The 24,064-nt window shown below is 41.2% G+C and overlaps 2 protein-coding genes across 31 annotated transcripts in view; both read left to right on the forward strand.

Annotated features, from left to right (window-relative positions):
* epb41l3a (erythrocyte membrane protein band 4.1-like 3a) overlaps nucleotides 1-5,521 on the forward strand; it is a 75,085-nt gene extending 69,564 nt beyond the window's left edge. For 25 of the 26 annotated variants that reach the window (XM_088642145.1, XM_088642121.1, XM_088642127.1 and 22 more), the window contains 5 exons: nucleotides 236-364; nucleotides 779-877; nucleotides 1,336-1,416; nucleotides 1,710-1,826; nucleotides 4,399-5,521. In XM_088642145.1, coding sequence (XP_088498271.1) covers nucleotides 236-364; nucleotides 779-877; nucleotides 1,336-1,416; nucleotides 1,710-1,820 — 420 coding nt within the window. In that variant the 3' untranslated portion in view covers nucleotides 1,821-1,826; nucleotides 4,399-5,521. The remainder of the gene's footprint in view (nucleotides 1-235; nucleotides 365-778; nucleotides 878-1,335; nucleotides 1,417-1,709; nucleotides 1,827-4,398) is intronic. The other variant, XM_088642126.1, reaches the window with a different exon arrangement.
* An 8,391-nt stretch (nucleotides 5,522-13,912) lies between these two features.
* zbtb14 (zinc finger and BTB domain containing 14) lies at nucleotides 13,913-19,029 on the forward strand. 5 transcript variants are annotated; one of them, XM_088642151.1, is made up of 2 exons: nucleotides 13,913-13,934; nucleotides 17,155-19,029. In XM_088642151.1, the coding sequence occupies exon 2, from the start codon at nucleotides 17,169-17,171 to the stop codon at nucleotides 18,501-18,503; it is 1,335 nt and encodes a 444-aa protein (XP_088498277.1). In that variant the 5' UTR covers nucleotides 13,913-13,934; nucleotides 17,155-17,168; the 3' UTR covers nucleotides 18,504-19,029. The 5 variants fall into 5 exon arrangements, with proteins under 5 accessions (XP_088498277.1, XP_088498273.1, XP_088498275.1 ...); XM_088642147.1 differs by lacking the exon at nucleotides 13,913-13,934 and adding an exon at nucleotides 14,482-14,647; XM_088642149.1 differs by lacking the exon at nucleotides 13,913-13,934 and adding an exon at nucleotides 14,743-15,614.
* The last annotated feature ends 5,035 nt before the right edge of the window (nucleotides 19,030-24,064 follow it).

Here is a 24,064-nt window from a genome sequence, read left to right on the forward strand (position 1 = left end):
ATTTGAACATTATCCTTAGAGTCTTGTGCCTACGACTGCAGTAATCTGCATTATCGTTTTGTACAATGCAGCTCTGCCGTATGTTCATCGCAAATGAGCAGACAGGAACATCCGTAGAGGTCCTGTCAGTGTAGTCTGACCACAGATCGTAGGGATCCGTGTGGTTAGGTTTGCGAAGGTCTATAAATCCGAATTCTCAGAGAAATTTGACGGTTGTCTTTGTCGATTCCAACAGCCACTGGTTGTGAAAACGGAACCTGTAAGCTTTATCACTTCAACACTGGAGGACAGAGGAGAAATAGCGACCAAGGATGTGCCCGTAATTCACACAGAAACTAAAACAATTACATACGAATCCTCCCAGGTGGGTATTGGTTGGACAGAGGACTGTCAGTCGAGTGGTATTGTTCAGGTATTTGAAGTCATGCAGCCGGCATTAGCAGTTGTACTTCTGATTTCTGCTGTTAAGTTATAGAATGAAGTGTTTGTTGTTTTAACAGTAAAATCATCTAGAATTTTTGTGCGAACATTATATTCTTATAGGATAGGTTCTTCTATCTAAATAACCAGTAAAAAAAAAAGGACCTTTTGGTATTATTTTATCAGGTGTTGTGTGGAACATCGTGCACTGTTGCAGTCTGATTAGAGCTGTGTCTTGCAGCAGGGTGAGGGTGAAGGGTGAAGTCTAGAGCTGCAGCCGGTTTTGTTGGATATCTTGGAAAAGGTTTGAAAAGCCACTGGTCTGGTGACAGTCTGTGTTTTGCCTTGGTCTGTTCAGGGAGACACCGCGGGCGATGCTGAGCCTGGGGTGTTGATGAGTGCCCAGACCATCACTTCAGAGACCACAAGCACTACCACTACTACACATATCACAAAGGTGAGAAAGAGCTCCAGTTAGAAAATGGGTTTGAGCTGGAAAATCTAAACGCTAAAAGCCCTGCGGTATCGGTTATAATTGAAGAGTTTAAAGGAATTTCAGTCCACGAATCTCTGTCATCATTTCCAGAAAGAAATAGTGCATTAAGTTATCACTTAATAAGTTTTTCCTTGCTGGTATTAAAATGATTTAATAAAAAAATATCTTTACAATTACTGTGAAAGACTTTATTAAAAACTGAAGGAATTGTGTAATTACCATTGCAATAGCACCAGCGTTGACACAGTTATTTCTAAGAAAGCAAAGCCATTTCAGTTATGGCCAGCTGAAGCCAACAGGAAGATGAGTATCCATGGCGCCACACTGCTGTGGCTGACTCCAGCAGTATTGTGTGGAATCTAAAACCACAGTGATTCCCCGGTTGAGAAGTGTGTCCTATCTATTGCAAACCCCTGCAGACTGTGAAGGGCGGCATCTCGGAAACAAGGATCGAGAAGAGGATTGTCATCACTGGCGACGCCGATATTGACCACGACCAGGTAGGGGTTAACAGTCACAGCGCTGTTGTGTTTCAGTATCCCGAACCGTCCGAATCATTCGTGTTTTGAGAAAATCCTTACAAAAGGAAGGTACGAGAAAGACCCTTGTTACAATGCGCATGCTCCTTGAGGTGGTGATTCTTTCCTTTTTTTTGTGGGTTTTTGAGATGCTAATTGTCTTAATTTCACTCTCATGTGTAAATGATGTAAATGACCATGAATCTCCACCCTGCTTCTGATCATGCACGTTCCACCTCCTCTTTGTTTCCCCACCAATGGTCTCCTTGAGCTAGGCCCTGGCTCAGGCAATTAAAGAAGCCAAAGAGCAACACCCTGACATGTCAGTGACCAAAGTAGTGGTTCATAAAGAGACAGAGATCACGCCAGAGGATGGGGAGGAGTGATGGCAGGTAAGAGGAATGCAGCACTGGTCAGCATGCAGCAGGGCCACATCCCATCCATTGACTTGGGCCTCAGCACCTCTTCCTGGCAAAAACCGAGCAGAATCCAAGAACGTTTCTTCTTTTGCATTTTTTTCTTCTAAATGACCGCAGTTGGAAGTGGTCAGTCATTGATTGGTGAAAGAAAAAAACAGACCCTTTTAGCATTGCTCCAAAATTCAAATACTATACATTTAATTTATTTTACTTTTCTTTGCTGAGCTTTATGCCAGTTAGAGGTGTTCAGGGGGCAGCTTTTGTTTCATTATGTTTGTGCTCCAAACCTTTGCCAGTCATCTTTGCTTGTATTAATCAACCCTTTATTTGATTTCTTTACAGCTTTCTTGTGATAAAGGCTTTGTTCACATTGACTTGAGCGTGCACTAACCAACTTTGTTTAAGAAAGCATCTCATTTTTGCTTCAAATGTGAAGTCAGAGCAGAACATTTTGAAGCCTTGAATCGTTCTAATTTGGTTTTAACTGCATGATGTCTCTTGAAGGAACAAATGCAAACATTTTGCTGAAAGTAATAAGGAAGGTGTCACTCTGCCTTCTGCTTTTGCAAAATTGTGCTTTGTGTTGGTTTGAAAGTGATTTTGTACATAAGTGCTACTGTAATTCAGTTCAGCTCATTAGAGGCATGCTCAGAAGAGGGGCAAATACTGTGTGCTGGTCAAGTTGCTTTTTATTTTCTGCAAGTGTATTATGCATGCTTTTTTAATTAGCTTATATGTGTTAAAAAATTGGCTGTTTGAAAAAAGTAAGATCTTAAAATGTTAAGCTTTTGAGTATTTAAACAGTCGTACAGGGTATGTAGCTGTTTCTCATCATTTGTGAAAGAATATACCTAACCCCATCAGAGGACCACTGAGGATCAGGCCTGAATAATTACAGAAGAGCGATCACAACTGTGACTGCAAATCAATCATTTTTATTTTTAGAAAGTACCTTTCAATCCAGAGAATTTTCGAGTTGCACTTTACGTACATTTTATTGATAACCAAACAAATACAATAAAAAAGGTGAAAATGAAGAAAACAGAAAGCAGAAACTGCTTTCTTTTAAACCTCTAAAACATTTGGGTAGTTTTGTTATACAGTTAATAGCACATTTATAATTTGACATTGTGTTGTTATTTAAAGAACCTAAATTGTGTTTATGCTTCAGACAGTTTCCAAATTCTATAACTGTGCGTGTCAGAGATTTTATCCCAGAACATTTTCAGATCCATAAATCAGTTGGTTAGTTTCCTTGGCTGTGTGAGAAATGTGTAGTGTGAGATCATTTTTTGTAAAAACTAATACTTGTTAGCATTCTCTATGCATATTAGTCCAAAAACAGGACAGGTCAGCAGAGGTGTTAAAGGACAGCTATTACAGTTTGTAACCCTATTATGTACCCACATGTTGCTAGGATTGTATAACTAAAGTACCTGTAATTCTGCTAAATGAGTATAATGAGAAACCGTAGCAAGAACACCTTTATGATGATAAATATAGTAATTATCTTGAAAGACCATGAAATAAGAATGCAAGAAAGATTACAAATGTGAGGCTATTTGACCCATCTATCTTATTTCATAGTAACTAGTTGAACCAAAGCATCTCATTCAGACATTTCTTGAGAGGCCAATCTTCACCCTTTGGGTAAAGGATCTCCTGTTCTGTACTGTATTTCCTATAAAATGCACTTCCATGTAGTCGCCTTTTGAGTGTTTTGGTTCAGTTTTTACTTTTCATTTTGAAAACAAATCTGCTGGATTTAAATTTTCAGTGCCTATGAGGATATCAGGTTCCCTTGCAATTCTTGAATCGGGTCCCCTTCTCTGTTTACATCTAAAAGGGTTTCAGTTCATTCAGTTTTAGCGTAGGGCATGTCCTTAAGCCCTGGAATATACTTGATCGCTCTTTTCTGGACTGATGCAACAGCAGCAATATCTTTTCTATAATGTGGCGACCAAGAGTCTACACTAGGTACTGAGGTACTCCACTAATCTCATCACCCGACGTTAATACTATTGATCTAGTAACAGTAGTGATGACTCAAGATGATATACTGGGGCCAAAACTCAGGCTCTTTTGTATTGTATTGTTTCTTCTCTGTGCTGCTTTCCCTTAACTGAACAAATGACTTTTCCCAAAATCTGGCCCTAGCCTTTATACAGACGTTGGTGAGGGTTAGGCACAGTGACCAAAGCTGCTAATATGATTAAAAAGAAAAGCAAAATTCCAGATACTTGACTTTTTATACTCCTTTAAACGTGTGGCATTGTATGAAGCCAAGTTTTGAGAAACTGTGACAGCTGTCCTTAAATGTGTTGCACTGTAATTTAATAGCACCCCGATATTAATTAATAAAATTATTACATCATGCAAATAATGATACTGACAGGTCTGTAACTAATACGTACTTAATTGATTTCTAATGCGTGACATTAGATGTTTTGATTCCCACAAGACATTTGCCACTGGTTTGGATTGAACGCTATTAGTTCCTCTTGTATTTACTTGTATTTACTTGTTCCTTTCTCTTCGTTTTTAGGATTAAAGCCTACACTTCAGAGGAAATGTTTTCACATCATTAGGAATAAAGGATGCCTGTGTGGAGTCGGCTTTGACTTCACAAGCCAATACTCACTCTCGTTGCATTGGAGCACATTATAGAACTAATCACCTTCCACAGTCATGTTATGGACACTGGCTTAAGTAACTCAATCAATCAAATTAAGTATTGGAAAATGCATATTGCATGGAAATGAAGCAATGCTGCATTGGTTTTTTAAAAAAAAAATGTAGAAAATTAAAAGAATAATTATCCAGGTTCTTAATATACTGTACATGCACGGTCATGCAAAAGGCAGTGGAATTAAATAATTAAAATTTTTACTCACTGCCTTAGAAAGTAATGAGAGATAAAAAAAATAATTTAAGTAGCTACATTTTATTTATGAAACAAAATCACCCCAAAAATACTCTAGGCTATACGTGTTAAGTGCATAATATTTAACCATGCATTAGATGTGCCAACAACATTACTGAGCTCATATCTGTTTACTCTCAACACCTTGAACCTTGTAACTGGATTCTATCTGATTTTCCTAATATTGCCTGCTAAACAACAGTGAACCTTAACATTGTAAAGGACATAATATGGTACATACATGTGCTTCTTAGGCAGAAAGATACTGTTCTTAGATCATGAGTTAGTCATTTTTACTTAAATCATTGAATTTTTTTCCACTAAATTCCATTCTAAGCTGTGAAGGCTCAATATAGAATATTTCTGTATTAGAGAAAGAAAGATAATCTCTGAATAAGATTGTGCTGCAGGAAGAACAGACTGTGTAACATACAGTAGCTTACATTACGAGTATGTTTACTTGAGACTGTATATCGATTTTGTTTATCATCACCTGTCTAGTCAAAGACAATAGCTGTGGAGTCCCAGAATTCACTTGACATTCACTTCGTAGTGACACAGCCAAGCCTTAAACTGTACAGACGGGACCTTCCAGCCAGTTCTGAATCTGCATTAGTGTTCATGGTATCTAATGATCTACATGAAGGATATTCTGTCCCCATCCTGTCATCAGCTGCAATATGATACATGTTGAATGTGTGTTTCCGCATTAGTGAAATAAAAGTGGTAAATACATTTAAAAGAATGTGTGTTTTCTTCTTAATAAAATATACTGAGAAACACCGTACATGGTTTTGCTTTATGTCTCACTACAGACAATATTTAGAGTGCATCACGTCTTTTTTCTTTCAAACTATGCTGATCTAAAGCTTTAAAGTGATGCGGACAAATGAGTCTGATTTTAGAACATGCCAAAAGTTATTTTCGAGTATCCTCTTTAAAAGTGGTAACAAAAAAACGGTCTCAGTTGAGATCCTTCTTATGTTCTCATGTAAACATTAGGGTTCTTTAGATTGGTATTCAAGTCCTCTGTTGTTAAAATCACATTAAAGATTTCAGTTGTTTCATAAAGTGTTTTGTACAATATCATAGAAATAAAGGTGTGGATTTGTGTTTCTCCTACAATGCTCAATATGTCTCCAGTAAGTTGTTCCATAGCTTACAAAACTAGAGTAAAGGCCAACATTTTCTAAAAAAAAACACAAAGAAAGGTATACGGAGGTCATTCAGATGAATTTTGCTGAATGAAATGTAAAGGCCAGACAGACTGGAGGGTAAGGTATCATGCTCTGGGCTGCCTCTGCTCGGGGAGAGGAGCTGCACTCTCCGGCTCACACTCTGTACAGGAGCTGCTGACGCCGTGTTGCCATGGAGCCCCGGTACCGCCGCAGACTCCCCGGGGACTGGCGGACTGAGCGCCGGAAACCCCAGTGTTTGGGAAGTGAAAAGGGGTTGAGAAGCAGTCATTGGCAACGGCTGGAGGCGTTCAGTGCATCATCTTCGCCGTGTCGCAGAAGGACTCGCTGTTTTTGCATTGATCCATCTTGCTTATGCATCCACTGCTGGAAACATTTCCAGAAATAGTCTGCACGTTCACGTCACAGTAATGAAGTAATGAGAGATTTAAAAATAATAATTTAAGTAGCTACATTTTATTTATGAAATAAAATCACCCCAAAAATACTATAGGCTATCCGTGTTAAGTGCATAATATTTAACCATGCATTAGATGTGCCAACAACATTACTTGACATTACAGAACTGACAGTTGCTTCAGTTATCCTGTTATCACGTCACATTTTTTCCCTAAATGCTTAGAACTTAATTAGCATCCATGTGACTCTCGAGAGCAGAGGTTCCCAGTCCTGGTCCTGGTCATCCACACACCTGCTGGATTTCATTCCAGCACACCTTCGTCAGATCATTGAGGCCTGACTTGATCTAAGAAGTTGCCTCGGTTGAACATTTGCATTTTGTTTCTAGTCCCAAGCTTGGGCTTTTATTTCACTTACAAAATGGCAGTTAAGTCCCCCAACATGTTGAAGACCCGGCAACAAGCAGTTCAAATGAATATTTTTCTTATTATTATTATTGAGCCAATGAAGGCTCAGATTGTGTAACTGAGGGCTCGGCTGGAACAGCAACCAACAGGTGTGGGTCACCGGGACTGGGAACCCCTGTTCTAAAGCCTTAATAATGACCGTTATCAGTCTGGAGGGGCCAGGGAGGATTGTCGCTTTGAAAAGCATCTCCGATTTCCACAGCATTATACTGTATATCGGAACCTGCCTCTTCCTGGCTGCTGGGCTGTGGTAGCAGCACCCTCGCGCTGACCCTCACTCAGACTTCACTGAAGCAGCTAGGCTTCAGGCAACCAGCCAGGACTGAGCTGTAGACAACACCCTCTTCCAGACATGGCCGTCTCACTCTTCTGGTTCAGCTGTCCAGCTGAACACACAGCTCTTGAGATCACTTCATAAAGATGTACTGCATATCTCACCATCAGAGAAGCAGTAACACCCTGCTTTTAACATTCAGTTCCAGGCTCGGAGACGTACAGTACTGCTCCTTTTCAACTGCTGCTATTACAAAAAGGTATCAGTTTTGCACTTAGAAATTGTGTCATGTGACAGGTATAGAAAAAAGCATTACTAGCTAAGACTTTAATTTCTGCTCACTTGAGATATTTCTTTGCAAAAAAGCCAAAGCACTCAGTGTGCATTCACCACTTTAATGTGGCTTCTTTAGAGGGAAAATGTCTGAATACGTCCATGTTTGTTCTATAGTGCACTTCATTTTTAAACCTGATGACTAGAAAATAAGGGGAACAACAGAGTGGGACAGAGAAAACAAGTAAGGGACTGAACAAGAGCTGGTGGCACGATTGGAAACTGAAAAGGTGATGGGTTGGGCACATGAATGGATGTACATCGGAGACTAAGGAAATTCTCGACTTGGTCCCAGTAGAAAAGGATCAGACCACTAGAGAAGCTTCATGAAAGATATAGAACCAGCCAGGCAATATGCAGCTGGCTTGGGTGACACAAGTTCCCCGTCACCTTTTCCCTCAGGAGAACGGTGCAGTGTACAGTTATAAAATGCTTTGCACTCCCACACACCATTATGCTTATCTCCAGCTCAGCAGAAGGTAATCATGACAGAACAACAGGATAGGATTATGCTCTTAATATTTCAAAGCCATGTAGAACTCATCCATACCCTGCTCAGCTAGTGTTTTGGTGCTGTACTGTATGTAAATACACTGTATGTCTCTGGCCCATTTGTAAATTGAATGGATCGCTGTTAGTATATCACTGTGAACTTGCACTAAGTTGGATTTGCTCACTTTTATTTGCATTAGATCTCTCAACCTTGACTATAGTGTATATAAAGGAACAAGTAATAGGTTTATTCCTGGTGCTTCACACCCGAAACGTTGTTTTCTCTCTTCTCTTTTCAGCATGGAATAAACCTGTTACTTGTTCCCTTGCAGCCTACGCATGCTGATGCAGCTACCCACCTGAACTATAGTGTATATGGTTCTCTCTTCTACATTGTTGAATTCAGGATGCATAAAACACGAATTCACACTTAATGAACTAGATGTCTTAACTCCCCGTTGCTGGGATGCCTGTTCAATAAATGTAGCAGGTGGCTCCCTTTGTCAAATAAGTATAGTTTCACAAAACAACATTTATGATGCAATTAATTAATGAGTAGCATTGGTGAACAAGAGATTTGCATATTTCTAAGTCTCTGAAAGGCAACCTGAAAAAAGAAGTTCACGCCAGCCATCCATCCTTCTGTTTTCTGTTTCTTCCCATGCAGGGTCACGGGGAGCCAGAGCCTATCCCAGCAAGCAACAGGTGCAAGGCAGGCTACACCCTGGACAGGACACCAGTCCATCGCAGAGACGTTTAAACATGAAATGATATTAGAGCAATAAACCAGACATAAATAATTGTACCTTCATGGCATTTAACTAAGATTTGCCATGGATACGTTATAGGCATTTATGTTCAGGCACTGTTAATTTTGGGACCTCTCACAATGGCAGGGAGAGGGTTAAGCATGAGCCTACAGGCAACTGCTGTGGTTCAGGCAGGGCTGTACAGTTCTGGTCCCGGGGGCCTGGTGTGTGGGTGCAAGGTTCTCTTGTTCTCTTTAAAGCTGAAGCACTTGAAGAGCTGGGAAATGCTTTTAAACAGGTGCAATTATGCCACTAACAAGGTAATTTATCTTATTAAGAGCCGAGTTGCAATGAAAACCTACAGACACACTGGCCCTCCAGGTCCAGGAATGGCAGCCCTGGGTTATCACTATACTTAAGAGCAGGGTTAGGGGTACATATTAAACACTTCTCAGGGGCTCTTATCTACTACACTTAACAGTTGGTTATTATATAAACTTCATCCAAATCCTATACACACTGAATAAATGCCACATCAATTAGCAAGCAGTCATTTCTTACAGACCTGTAAACTAGAGCAGTTGTCCTCAGTCCTGTTTCTGCCCGTTTTCCACCTGGACCCTTAACCTCCAGTGCTACCTGGTGGCTGTAGTGGATCTGCTTGCTGGTTCAGGTTTATTTCTGCGCTCGTTCCGTTGTTTTCAAAAGTATTCCATTATTCCCAGCAGCCTCGGGGCACAGACCTCTATACAGTCTTTCCTCAGTTAACTAAAACTTCACTCCCTTATTCCTGGGGCAACGGCATGGGTGGAAATGACACCAGTTCTGTGTCAGACACCCTCCCATTCCTCGACTCGCGTTACCCAGTAGACAAGAGGTACCTGACATCAGGACTGAGACCCACTGCACGAGAGGTTTTAGCGTTGGAATCTATTTTATTGCACCTGATACCTGATGAAATGACATGTTCTATTTTTTAAATGTAAACAAAAAGTTTTCAAATAAAAAAATTGAGCCAATGCAGTACGAAGACGTTAAATAGCTTGTACTATAAAGTATTCTAATTTAAAGTCATTAGACTAATTAAATTGCATACAGACTGCCTGACAGATAGTCTTTTAGTCTGTTTGTTTTTCACACCGGCAATTTAAAATCCATACACATCAGAGAGCATTAAGAAATGAAATTTACATTTTCTTAATTTAGATGGGTTGTAACACAAAAGAATGTGCTTCTATGGTAAATTAAAGATTACTTCAGGAAATCAAAAATAAGATTTTTTTTCTTTATTTTGGAATTATTAAAAGACCACATTTCCTGGGATTAATATACGTGTGTTATGGCAGGTATGGTCATAACTGTGAATCCATTCATTTTCAGAATATAAATTGGAAGGAATTTAAGTTCCACAATTCGGACAGACCAATATAATTCCTCTTATATGCCAGCAGCCATATCACTCTGCAACTCACAACTGGCAACCCACTGAAGCTCAGCAGGTGTGAGTCTGGTCAGTACCTGGATGGGAGACCTCCTGGGAAAAACTAAGGTTGATGCTGGAAGAGGTGTTAGTGGGGCCACTAGGAGGCATTCAACCTGCAGTCTGTGTGGGTCCTAATGCCTCTGTGGTCATTAAAAATCCCATGGTGTTTCTCAAAAAGAGTAGGGGTGTAACCCTGGCGTTGTGGCCGAATTTCTGATTGGCCCTTACCAATCATGGCCTCCTACCAATCCCCATCTATGAATTGGCTTCATTTCTCTGCTCTCCTCCCCACTGGGAGCTGGTGAGTGGTGAGCGCTCTGGCGCACTATGGCTGCTGTTGCATTATCCAGGTGGGGCTACACACTGGTGGGGGTGGAGGGGAGTCTCCATTACCTGTAAAGCGCTTTGAGTGGAGTGTCCAGAAAAGCACTATATAAGTGTAACGGGACACATTATTATTATATAAAAACACTGTAGTTGTAGTTAACATACTGTCATGTGCTTCATATGACCTCTAGTGGCCATTCATTGCTACTGTAGGTTTAAAGATGGAAAATGACATTATTGTAGAAGCTATGGGATTATGAATATATCCAATGTTAATTTCCATTTTTGATTCCACTAAGACGAAATCAGAATGTAAACGCTTCTGTAATGGTTAAATGAAAAACAAAATGCCACAAAAGTCTTCACATTGTTAATTGTTAAATGATAGGAGTTTAACAATTTAACAAGTTAAAAAGCTATAATCCAAGATTAAGCAGTATACAGTACACAATATATCTTGGAAATGCTACGCATAAACGTCATTGTGAGATGGAAAATAGTTAAATGTCTATGAAATTATTACTGATGAAGAGATGCTGAGTACTTGTTCTGTAAAGATCTGAGTGCCTTTGATCAGTGAGTCTTCAATGGTGTCTTTGAAAGAGGTGCAGAGTTCAGTGCCATGGAAATAAAAACGCATTTCAAATCTCAGAGCAAATGGATGGAGCAAAACACTCTGCAACATAGAGGAAAACCTGTCTTAGATCACAGGTTAAAGCACAAGCTCAAAACTACATTTCTCACTCCTCCCCACTGACAGCCCATGTGTTGTGAGTGAACCAGCACACTCTGACTGATGGTGGAGGGGGTTCCCATTATCTATAAAGCAGTTTGAGTGGAGTGTCCAGAAAAGAGCTATATAAGTGTAAGCAATTGTTGTTATTATAATTATTGTTGTTGTTACATCAATAGTGTGGCTTAAAAATAAGAAGGTGAATGTCCTTTGTGAGTGCATCATTTTGTAATTTCACAAAATTGGACACCTCCACTGGTGGAGTTTGAATACTTTTACAAGACCGTGTATATTTTAAGAACATAAGAGTGGCTCTCCTAAGCCATGTGACTAGGATGGGAAAAGACACCCATTTACATGTAGTTCCTAGTGCATTGATTTTTCACTCACCGGTACCCTGATTCCAGTCTTTGTCAAGTTTCTGACTCCTACTCCACAGACTGAAGGAAACCTTTTTTTTGTGACTTGCTTAATGATGTGCAAAACACATGTGTGTGATTGCTGAGGACGACCCTAGAAAAATTTAAAAGTGTAAAAGAAAACACAAAACACACCACTTTCAGGACACAGGTTTCCAGGCAGAAATTGAAGAAATGTGACAAAAGGTTGGAGACAGCAAAATTCTAAAACCACGAACTGTGACAAACGTCTTCACTCTTGCCAGAAGGAAACCAGGAAATAATGGCATATTGGAAACATTCAGTGTCTAAAAAGCACAGAATCTCATTGTACAGCAAGACCATGGCTAGATGTGAATAGAAGCAAAAGGTAAGATCTAAGAAAAACTGGAGAAAACCACTTTCCATTATAAATGTTAGAATTAGTAATTTCTGGACACTCCACTCAAAGCACTTTTCAGGTAATGGGGACTCTCCTCCACCAGTCTGCAGCCCCACCTGGATGATGTGACAACAGTTATAGTGCACCAGTACACTCACATACATCAGTTCTCAGTGGGGAGGAGAACAGAGTGATGAGGCCAGTTCAGAGATGGGGATTATTAGGAGACCATGATTAGTTGAGGACAGAGAAATTTGGCCAGGAAACACGCTGGGATTTTAAATGACAACAGAGAGTAAGGAACTCAGTTTTACATCTCATCCGAAGGATGGCACCTTTTTACAGTATAGTGTCCCTGTCACTATACTGGGGCATTAGGACCCAAAGACACCAGGTGAGCACCCCCAACTGGCCCCACTAGCACCTCTTCCAGCAGCAACCTTAGTTTTTCCCAGGAGGTTTCCCATTCAGGTACTGACCAGGCTCACACCTGCTGAGCTCCTGTGGGCTGCCAGTTGTGAGCTGCAGGGTGATACAGCTGCTGCTAAAATTGCTCATATCTCCGTTCCTCATGTAGTATTGTGTGTTACAGACTAAAATTGAGAGCTGAGGGTACATGTGAGATACACTTCAACATGTTCACACCAACATAAAAACTGCAGTGGGCCTTCAGATTCAATTATCACATTCACACCAGTTTGGCAATTTCATTAGTGGAATCAGAACAGTTTATTTTCTCTTAATCCCAGGGCCCATTTTGGTCTCATTTGCTGTGTGGCTTGAACTAATAATGTTGCTTCATGCTTATTACTATTTGTTTGCTTTTGATTTAAATATGGATTTCCAAACTGTCATATTAACTGCTCAGTGGAAACAAACAGTAGCTCTGTCACTATGACAGCATGTTTAGGGTTCACAGATCTGATGTGATTACCAACTTGCTTGTCGTGAAATGTTTAGTTGTTTTTTTTACAATACTTCCAAGGCCATTTACTGTAAATTTCTTTAAATTATGGATTTCCAAATTAAACACAAATCTTTTCATATAAACAAACTTTGAAAAACAAATAGCAACCAGGCAAAACGAAGAGCTTCAGGAATAAAATGATTCCGACAGGTATTTTGGTGAGTTTTATTAATTGTGGAAAACATCTTTCAACTTGATTTGAATCTTTGTCTTAAAGTCATGCCGAGCTCAATGAATTTGCAGTTCATACTTGTATACTTGTTTTATGAGGTTTTAATTTGTTTGCAGTTTCTAAAGAAAATGCAAGAACGAGATCCTGAAGCAATGACTTTGTCAGCAAAAACAAAAATGCCTTGTTAAAATCTGCGTACAAATCTGTATTGTCACGTGTATTTCATTTGGAATACATAAATTTTGTTCCTTAAATATGATAGAGTATGATTTATCTTAAACATAACAAATATATTTTTTTATTTAAAAATCTGGTCCCGGTTCTCGGTTACAATAGACCCATTTTATACAAGCTTATTCGTTTAAACCTAAGCTTAGTAATAACCAGACATCATTTTCCCACTGCTTTTAGTGAAACAAAACCCATTCTTTGTTACCACACAGCTATTAAAATAGATGCAACTTTAACATACTAGAAAATCTCTCTCAAAAGTTTTAATTTCTTCGTAGCTTTTAGTTGTATTACTCCCTAATAAAAAATGGTACGTAATTATTCATTTGTGAGTTACAGTTGTTTTTTTTAAATAACTATATAAAGTAGCATGTCAAACAAAATGTTTCCCAATTCCCTATCATTTTATTATGCAGCAGTAGGAATGATAGTAGATACGCACTTTTTCCTGAAGTTACTTTCACTTGTTACAATCCCCGGCGATTGTGCCAGGGATATAACGGTTTTTTTTTACATTTCCCCTAAGATAATACGGAACCGTCGGAGAAAAAAAAGGTGAGACGTTTATCGTTATTTCCGCTCCAATAATTTTGAACTTGTGGGCAAATCTCTTCAACTAAGCGCTATTATTTTATGTAATTATTTAGGCTGATTTCCAAAACAAGTTCATTTTTAAGCGTTCACGTTGGTCCGGCTCTGAATGACACTCTTCTTAATTCAAAACCCCTTGGAAATGATTTAAAAAAAACAACGTGTGTGTGTGTGTGTTTTTTGGTAAAAGACAAGAGGCCCGGGGGCGCTCCCGTCTCCTGCTCGTCACCGCCATATTCGCGCCCCAGCTCTCTGCTCCCGGTTGCCGCTGGGGTTCGCGCTCCGGAGAGCTAGGCGCACACACACACACACTCGCACGCCAGACGCCATTTGCGTAAGAAGGGGCCGTTTCTCGGAGCCGCTCATGGTCGGGCGGGCTGGCTTCCCCGGCTCAGCTCACGCTACTTGCGTAACGGCCCCGAGCACGCCCGCCCGCCCGCGTGCGCTGCGTGCGCTGGCGGGGTGTATGCGCACAATCAGAGCGGCCTGCAGTTCCGTGCCTGCGCAGCGCGTCCTTCCGCCAGCGCTCGTCCTCGGGTCAATACCGCACAAAGTATTATTCATTACTGCCTGGGTGACGTTGGACCCTTACTTTCGTTGTAACCCCCCCCCCTCCCCTTCCTCCCTCCCAAAAAAAAAAAACCAAAACAAACCCAGACACAATAATTTAAAACCAGGTAAGCGCATTTTCAATCTTCGTCATGACTTATTATTATTATTGTTTCATTTCATTTTCTTATTTTATTTTGTTTGTTCCTGGGGCCGGGAGAGGGGGTGGGAGAGAAGGGGAGCCGCGGGATTCCTCAAGTGGATCCCCGCTGGAGCGGCGTGAGGTGCCTGCGCGCTCACGACGGCAGCGGGCCGGCGGGCTCGGCGGCCGCCGCCGCGGCGGGAGTGCTCCCGGCTGCTCGGGCATTGTGCCGCCGAAAGCGGGTGCTAGTCAGGCTGCGAGCGAGTGTGTGCGCGGCCCCCGGCAGACCTGCCGTCGGTTGGTTTCCCCCACCCTCTCTCTCTCTCTCTCTCGTTTATTTCAAGGATACAAAAAAAAAACAACCAACCCCGCGCGGTTTCATTTTTAGACGGCTGAAAGTCGAGTTCGCGGTTATAAATAAAAGACGTTCAGCTGCCCCCCATTTTTTTTTGTGTGTCGTTGTTGAAGCGATCACGGCGGGGACGGGCGCCGGGGCGACTCGAGCAGACAGGGGGACGCGCAGAGAGCAGTTGTTGTTGTTGTTGTTGTTGTTGTTTCTCTTCTCCGGAACAGCCGCCGCAGTAAAAAAAAAAAAGAAAACCGCGGCGGGCCCGATGACTATTTTATAAACGTTTCGGTCGTTAAAGCCTGTGGGGGTGTAGAGGGGGTGGGGAGGAAGCGATGCCGAAATAAACGACACCGCCGCCCTTCCAATCCACACGGCTCCGTCCCCAGCAATTGTTCTCTGGGGTTCCCGTTCCTCCTCGGCGTACTCTTGGCATTTGAAACTTGAATACAGATCAATACACCTAGTTCGCCTTCTTTTATTCCTCTTTTTTTTTTTTCCCCCGAAACGGAGTTACACGGCCAGGTGTTGCTGTTTTGTCCCTCCTCGTCCGACAGGACCGTGGCGGGCAGGCGGGCGGGCTGGACGCGCGTCCCGGCGGCCGGCGGTGAGGCGTGCGCGTCGGTGTGCACGATGCGCGCGAGTGGCCCGGGGAAGCTGCAGTCGCCCTCGGAGCAGCATGGCTGCGCGCAGGGTGTCGCTCCTCGCCGGTCTGCTGCGTCTTCGGCAAAGGCGAACTGACTGAGCGGCGGACGCGGGGGCACGGGAGCACGCTTGCTGTGTGGCTGCAGGACGCTTAACGCTTGTAAACGGCGGGGAATGCACACCTATAATAATAATTATTATAATAATAACCTTCATCTTCATCATCATCATCATCATCCGTTTTTACGTCCTTTAACCAGATTGTTCACTGCAGAAGCATGGAAGTGTTGTAGGGAGGCAGATATTCACTCAATGGGGGGGGCAGAAATTCTGACACCGTTAAAGTTAAAAATAAATCTCTGCAGTAAAAGTGTATTACCGCAGACGTTATAAAATCGTCAGGAAAATGCACTTTGATATAGTATTGCTGTAGGATACCCTAGGTAAGTGTGTAAGTTTCACATTAAGGGTGCTTTTGTCTCCATGAAGGTATTCGTTTCTGTGTGTTTTGTGATATATTGCTTTTTTTAGAGGTGTTTTAACTGGCTAATGTTCAAGATCAGGCCCGTCCAGTTCTAGTTGGTTTGGGAGCGCTGGGATGTCTCTAGTTTTTCAGTCCAACCCCACTCTTACACTCAATCAGCTTGTTTTTGGCTTAACTGGACTAATTAAACAGTTCTTAAGACGCTGCTGCTTTAAAGAAACCTAGAAAACCTAAAAACACATTGACCCTCCACGACTGGACAGTTCTTGGAAAGTCTAGTCCTTTGTATTTTGTTCTACACCAGTGTAATTCTATAATTATTTAATTTAAGCCACACATTAGTAATCCTTCTATTGAAGCTTTGAGGGATTTAAAGGCAACTGTTGCTTCAATGAAGTGAGACATTTGAATAATCAGTTTTGGCCCAGAAGAGCAAAGCATAAAAACCAAAAATGAGTTCACAAACAAAAATGCGTGCACAAACAGAAAGGAGTACACAAAAATACTGTCTTGGTGTTCTTAAGATTTTAGAAAATTCACAAAAACATCTCATCGAGAACTCAAAACACGCACTCCACTCCGCGCTGCCCTCTCACCTAACAACAGGTGTCATGTCCATTGTGAAAACCTGTTTCCATTTTGGACACATTTTTTATTGTGCACCCATTTTTGTATTGTTTTTTGCTTGTGCACTCATTTTTGTTGTTGTGTTTGCAGTTGTGGACCATTGTGTTAATCAATGGTAAGAAAACGTAAAAAAGCTGTATATGTAGGAGATTATGATATAAATGTATTGTGGTATAATTAGTTAATGGTTTACTTCACTGCCTAGAGTGAAACAAACATTGGAAAGCTAAAGCTTCCTTAGTGACAACACTTTCTCTTGCTGAAGAGTTTTAGGTTATATGTGGCAGAAACCAATATCTTTGATCACCGCAGTTCATTTTAAATACACAGGGCACATGGTGACAGTGTTTATACGTGCAGTGTTTCTTAAACCTATTTTGTGAATCTGCAGGATCACGGGGCACCATGTCAGAAACAGTGAAGTATGTTGACGACGAACACAAAACAGTCTTTCTGAAGATACTGAACGAGCAGAGGTTGGAAGGCGAGTACTGTGACATAGCAGTGGTTGTGGAAGATGTCAAATTCAGAGCCCACCGCTGTGTTCTGGCAGCTTGCAGTAACTACTTCAAAAAGCTGTTTAAAAAGCACGAGGTGGACAACTCCTCTGTAATAGAGATTGACTTCCTCCGGTCAGACATCTTTGAGGAGGTGCTGAATTACATGTACACCGCCAAAATTTCAGTCAAGAAAGAAGACGTAAATCTGATGATGTCCTCTGGTCAGATCCTTGGCATAAGGTTTCTAGATAAACTGTGCTCCCAAAAACGGGACCTCTCTCCCCCTGAGGAAAAGAGCGACCACAGGAAAGCCAAATTTAATTACGACATCGTCAAAATCTCGCTGCCGACGGCGGAGGCGCAGGAGGGCCAGGATGACGACGTAGAGGTGCTCGGGGATCAGGACGAGAGCCCTTCGGATGACGTCGGGGACGAGGCTCCCCCCAACCCCGAGATCGAAAAGTCGCCCACCAGTGCCCTGCGGGTGCAGGAGGCGATTCTCAAGGAGCTCGGGAGCGAGGACGTTCACAAGGTGAGCTGCTACGATCAGGAAGTGGAGGCCATGGACGGCGAGCCCAAGGACATGGGCTCTCAGACCCCTCAGGCGCTCAGCTTCGCCGACAGCATCAGCGAGGTGAAAGACGAGCAGCAGCCCGGCTGGACGACGGCGGCGGGGGACATGAAATTCGAGTACCTGCTGTACGGGCACCGGGAGCAGCTGGCCTGCCAGGTGTGCGGGAAGACCTTCATCGACGAAAACCGCTTGAGGAAACACGAGAAGCTGCATTCCGCGGACCGGCCCTTCATCTGCGAGATGTGCACCAAGGCCTTCACCACCCAAGCCCACCTGAAGGAGCACCTGAAGATCCACACGGGCTACAAACCGTACCGCTGCGACGTGTGCGGCAAGTCCTTCATCCGCGCCCCCGATCTGAAGAAGCACGAGCGGGTGCACAGCAATGAGCGGCCCTTCGGGTGCCAGATGTGCGACAAGGCCTTCAAGCACAAGTCGCACCTGAAGGACCACGAGCGGCGCCACCGGGGGGAGAAGCCCTTCGTCTGCGGCTCCTGCACCAAGGCCTTCGCCAAGGCCTCGGACCTGAAGCGGCACGAGAACAACATGCACAGCGAGCGCAAGCAGGTCCCCGGTGGCGCCGGGCCCAGCGAGACGGAGCAGCTCCAGGCCGCCGCCATGGCCGCCGAGGCGGAGCAGCACCTGGAGAGCATCGCCTGCTCGTGAAGAACGCCTGGGAACATCCCTGATTCGGGCTCGCGTGCGGCGACGACTTCTTAGGACACTAAAAATACTAGTGTACGAACGCACGGGCCTCTGCAGTAGTTCTTGCCCACCGTAGCGGATCACGTGCTTTGTTTTTCGTTAGTTTCGGGTGTTGGTGGTAGAATTCCGTTTTTTTTTAAATAAAAAATAAAAGGTGTAAAAAAATGTGAAACGAGGATATTTTTTCTACCTAGAATATACCAAAGTTGTGTGAGATGTGTATTTGTCGTTCCATTCGGGGAGACCACTTTGCCTTAATTCTGTGGACAGTGATTGCGCTGTTATACAGTACACCAATCAAATCTGTTCAGAAAAGATGTACATTTGTAGCATATCTCTGATGAACACTGTATAGATTCATGTACATTGCCCACTGTCCACATAGTGTCATATCTGTGCTGGTAGTGGTGGATAGTGGCAAAGGCAACCGATTGATGTGTACAGAGCACTTTTAAATATTTTTAATAAAATATATCACTTAGCATTATGTACTGGAATTTTATTGTTTAGTTTTGGTAGAATATTAAATACACTGTATTAAAGATCAGGGGGCTTCCTATTTTAAAGGCAGCTTGTTTGTTGACAAAGCAGCTTGTTTAGTTAGATAGCATGTACCTAATGTGTAGCATGTTATACTTCTGTTCCCTTGAATTAAGATCAATACTTTGTTTTTCCTGCGGCAGGTTTTCCCGAATCACAGAATGAAAACCCTACAGGTTCTCCTCCTGCACCATGAGTATTTTGTGTGTGGAAAACTGAAGGTGTTTATGTTAGGTCAACATTACTTTGGCAATAAATGTAGTCAAAGAAATTGGAGAGAAAATTAAGGAGTTCATTAAAAAATGCCGTTCTGTTGTAAATGTATGAAAATTGGAGTGTCTTACTAAACACTATTTTTCTCTTGTTTTTTTTTGCCTTACCCAGCATTGCTTGTGACATGAGCACTGGGCTAAAGGTGTTCGCCTGTCACATAGGGGCATTCCCTTTCATTTATCTGCTTCTGTTCCCAATGTGGCTGCTGTGTCCCGAGTTCGATTCTGGCTCTGGGTGCCTGTCTGGGTGGAGTTTGCATGTTCTCCCCGTGTTAGTGTGTGTTTGAATGGTGTGCTGCACGGGTGTGATCCGTGGGTGGCTGGTGTGAGGCCCAGGGGTTGAGCAGTCTTGCGTCCGGCCTGCTGGCGGTGTTTCTGGGGCAGCCTCCAGGCTGCGGCAGGTCCCACCACCAGGGTAAGCGCCCCTCTGATAATGGATGAATGGAAAAAATAGTTTGGGGTGAAGAGGGCTGCTCAAAGCTGGGAGGAGTTTTGGGTAGCTACCAGAGCTGCGCTCCAAAAAGCTCTCCTTTAATGCCTCCTAACATTAGGCTGGTTCACGTTTAACAATTCCCAACATTTCAGAATTGTTCTAAAAGGTATTTTTACGAAACAATTGTGTGGGTATAGTAGCAAGCAGTGAAGCAAAATATCTTGGAGAACATGACAGAACACATAACGCCTAGCAGCAAAATCATTTTCTACCCGTAAAAAGAACATTTAAAACCCACACAAGAAATCCCTTTGAAATATGTGCTATAATGTACAGAAACAGTATTTGAGAAGGGCAGAGGTGTTTGTTAGGCTTTTATTAAAGGTAATTAGTTACCACCAAAAAGGCTATACTGTATACAGGTCTATATGTTTTTTTAATTTACTGATGTAAGAATTGCTGATCAAAATCACTCTTATGGAAAGTGTGAATGACTTGGTAGAAAATACCATAACCATTTTAATCAAGTCTTATCCAAAAAGGTAAATCTAACACAGGATGTATAAATATAATCTGCACGAATGTTATGAATGCTATAGTAAAGAGAGAGAAGTAACTTTAGCATGTCCATTTTTGTTGTGTCACTTATTTAGCTTGTTTAGCTTGATATACAGCTAAACAACAGCAACATAGGCTGAAAATACAGCTGACATACCGGACTGAACTCGGGGGATGCGACTGCATGTAATTAAGGGTGATTAGCATGTACCCAGCAGAGAGGGGTGAGTGCATGTGCACTGCGTTATTCTTAGACATTTCTCACACTGGAAGCAAAGTGTCGGAGAGCAAAGCTGATTCCGGTAATATCACAGGATTGTAACTACAACTTGTTGTTAACAGAACGCTACCTGAAAATGGCGTGCACGTCAAGTTCCAGTGAGTATTTTAATGGTAAAATAGTTCAGATAAAATAATTGTGGGATTCTGTACCTTCGGCAATATCATAGGTGGTTTATTGTTTAATGAGTTTTTGCAGCCAGAGGTACATATTTTAACTGAGTAACATGTATGTGTGTCAAAAATAATAAAAATCCTTAATTTTTGTTCACGTGCGTTTCTAGAAACATGCTTTTGAAGGTCTCTGTATTTAGAATTAGCTAGGCTTTACTTAAGGTGATATTTTGTCTAAAAAGAATTTTATCCAGAAAAACATTTTTTGGACTTGATTTATCTTATTGTGATTAATATGGGGTTTGTACTCTACAAATGCTCTTTAACAAACTGGCACAGTTTTATCAGAAGCACATTATTTTCAATGAATAATTATAATAATAATAATAATTGCTTACACTTATATAGCGCTTATATAATGAAGGACACATTTTACAAAATCTTTAGTAACCAAGGATTTGATGTTTCCTATAAAACATACAGGACTATGGCTCTCTGTTCTGGAGTGAGTACCTGTATACAAGAGCTGATTAAATACCAGCTGTAGTCTTAGTAATGAATGGGTTGAACTTATGTGCATTTTATTATTTTTCAGATAAGTGAAACAACATATTCTACCTATAAAGTGTAGAATATAATCTACAGTACATTCAGATCAATTTGTAAAGCAGGACAAAGAAAATAAATCCCCTGTTTGATATATTAGATTTTATCTCGGACAAAACAAATTCTCAAAATGAAAAAATATTGTTTGGATGCACATTGTTACAATAAGCAGACAGACAAGCTAAGTAGGCCTAATGGCTTCCTCTCTATAGTAACCTTTCTAATGTTGTAATATTAAGCAAAAATTCTGGTAACATAATATGAATCACAAAACTCACTTCTGTTCCTTCGTTTTATGCTCTTAACACAGTTAATTTACTTTCGCACTGTTTGCAGAAAATTTTCTGATGGTAAATTAATACTACTGGCGCCTAGAATGTCTCTCTTCTTGAACAGCACAGAATAAGTGCAAACCTGAGACAACTGCTCAGCACTGCAGCTTGAAGCATTGCTTTTATCTGTAAGATGCAAATTAAATATTTCTACCTGAATATAGACCAAGTGTCTGAAATGTAGTTCTTGGCAGGCGAAGTACTGTATATTCGTGGGCCATGGATGCTATGATTATTCAATTAATTGTTGAATTGTATGACTTCTAACCAGACGACAAGATCATTTATCGGCAACAGCACTTCTAAAAGAAGTGAAGGTTTTGAGAAATCAACAGGCCTTAAGAGACAAACTCCTATCTGTTTCTAACAGAGAAAATGATTAGGTTAAGTTTTTGATTGACTTTTCATCAAGCCAGAAGGCTCAGGTCCCTCCTGGAGCTGAGATTGGGAACTCAAGTCTAGGAAACAGTTCAATGACATTCTGTACATGTGGTTCTGTCTCATGCTGCTTGTCAATGAAAGTTGTTTTGTTTTGCATTATGTATTTAATTGTGACTTCTATTTTCGGTTGCAGTAATAGACTTTTCCTTTTGGAAGCTAATGAATGCCAGCTGTGTGACACTAGCTGTAGCTGGCCAGGAAATACTGGCTTCCCTACTGAGAGGCTAATAGGTTTTCTAATGGCGAGAACCTCATTTACACTGAGAAAACTGACACTTGTGCTTCACTTCTAATTGGTGTGGTGGGTACAGAGGTCACAGTATTTCCAAAACGAGGAACATCAGGAGAAAATCTAGCTGATGTGGCCTTGTCACTCAGTAATAATTACTAAGAAAGGGGTTTCCTGGTCCTGAACTGTAGCTGCCTTTAATATCTCATCTGCATATTCTTGTCTTCCTTAAACTAGAGCACACTGTTAATTTGAAGAGTGACAGTGTACTGTAAATGTTAATTGAAGAGAGCTAAGCCCTGTTTAGATGTATTCTAAAATGGGATGCTTTCCATATTTTACATATACCATGAGTTACAATTTGTGCAATTTCTAGTGAGATATTTTCATTTGATAAATATAACTATCCCATAAAATAATCATATGGAGCTGGAGTACTTTTAAATATTTTAGTCCTTAGGAAAGAGAGAGGTTGTGACACTGTAGTTTCATCGTAGGTGGTCTGACATCTTCCCTGGACCTGCCTCTAGCCAATCTTAACATGACTGCAGAGATGCAGTGTGCTTTGTATTTCATTATTGTCCTATAATATCGTTGATATAAAAAGTTCATTAGTAATAACATTATTAACAACCATATACGTTTTTAATGACGAATATCAGAAAATGAGGCAATTAGTTCTTACAGTTAAAACTGAATATAATTAATGTCCTCATTTCTCCTGTATATGCATACCTTTATCTGCTTCAGGAAAGGTGGGTAAAAATACATAAACCTCTGAAGAAAAGCAACAGAATTTCAGATAACTTGCTTTTTACTTCCATTATAATTAGATATTTTACCTGGTGTACTAGGACTTGATAAGAAAGAAAGAACTTACAAAATACTTGTTTATAAACTGAATTTATAAACATGTCCAACTTTAAAGCTCCTCCATATTTTTAAGGGTTGTTAACAGCTAATGTGATAATTTAAACATGACTGAGTTTGCCAGGGATGAACACAGGCACTTATAAACAAGCAGAAAGTATGTTAATTAGAAAGTCAATGCAATGTTTGAAGTAGAGTAAAACATTTTAAATTCATGTTCTGTGCAAAGTCTTTAAGAGAAGTAAGGGGCAGGACAGAACAAAGAAATATGTCCCTGTCCTCAATACAGCTCTAAAGCAGAACTATTTAATCAGTTACTGTTCACAAAGCTTAAAAACTCTGTCTTTAATTAGATGATTTGATTCAGGTGTATTTCAATGGGGTCACAGGACTGTGAGCTACTAGAAACCAAATGAGCTTAATGCTCTTTTTCACTTCTGTGCTTTTTGTGTTCTTGAATGTTGGATGTAATGTAAATAAAGCCTGTTTCACCCATACCATTTTATATAGTACAGAAGCTCAATGTGTGCTTAAGGATTTTTAATGTCTGTCTTGTGGCTATGCAAGATTCACTGAGTTATTGTACCACACAATTGTACAGCAAAACAGTGTATCTGAATGTTCTGAAAGGGTTTCAAAGCAAGTCAGGTTGAGAGCAGGAAGAGAACAGGTCTAGACTCATTTGCAGTAACGGTGCTTCAGCGCCATCATAGCCCAAAAAATGATCCCGTACCTTATCCAAAATTTAGAACACTCGATTTTCAGATGTTCTAAGGCAGAATTGAATAAGTTCAATGTTGTCCTTGTCCTGTTTACAAGTCTCTTATTTTTGAGACGCAATCCAATTG

This window comes from Lepisosteus platostomus, chromosome 8 (genome assembly GCF_059453375.1).
Source record: "Lepisosteus platostomus isolate fLepPlt1 chromosome 8, fLepPlt1.hap1, whole genome shotgun sequence".
Lineage (NCBI taxonomy): Eukaryota > Metazoa > Chordata > Actinopteri > Semionotiformes > Lepisosteidae > Lepisosteus > Lepisosteus platostomus.

Excerpts from the sequence above, each read along its gene's own strand:
- zbtb14 (XM_088642151.1), top strand. The coding sequence starts at position 17,169 with ATGTCAGAAACAGTGAAGTATGTTGACGACGAACACAAAACAGTCTTT.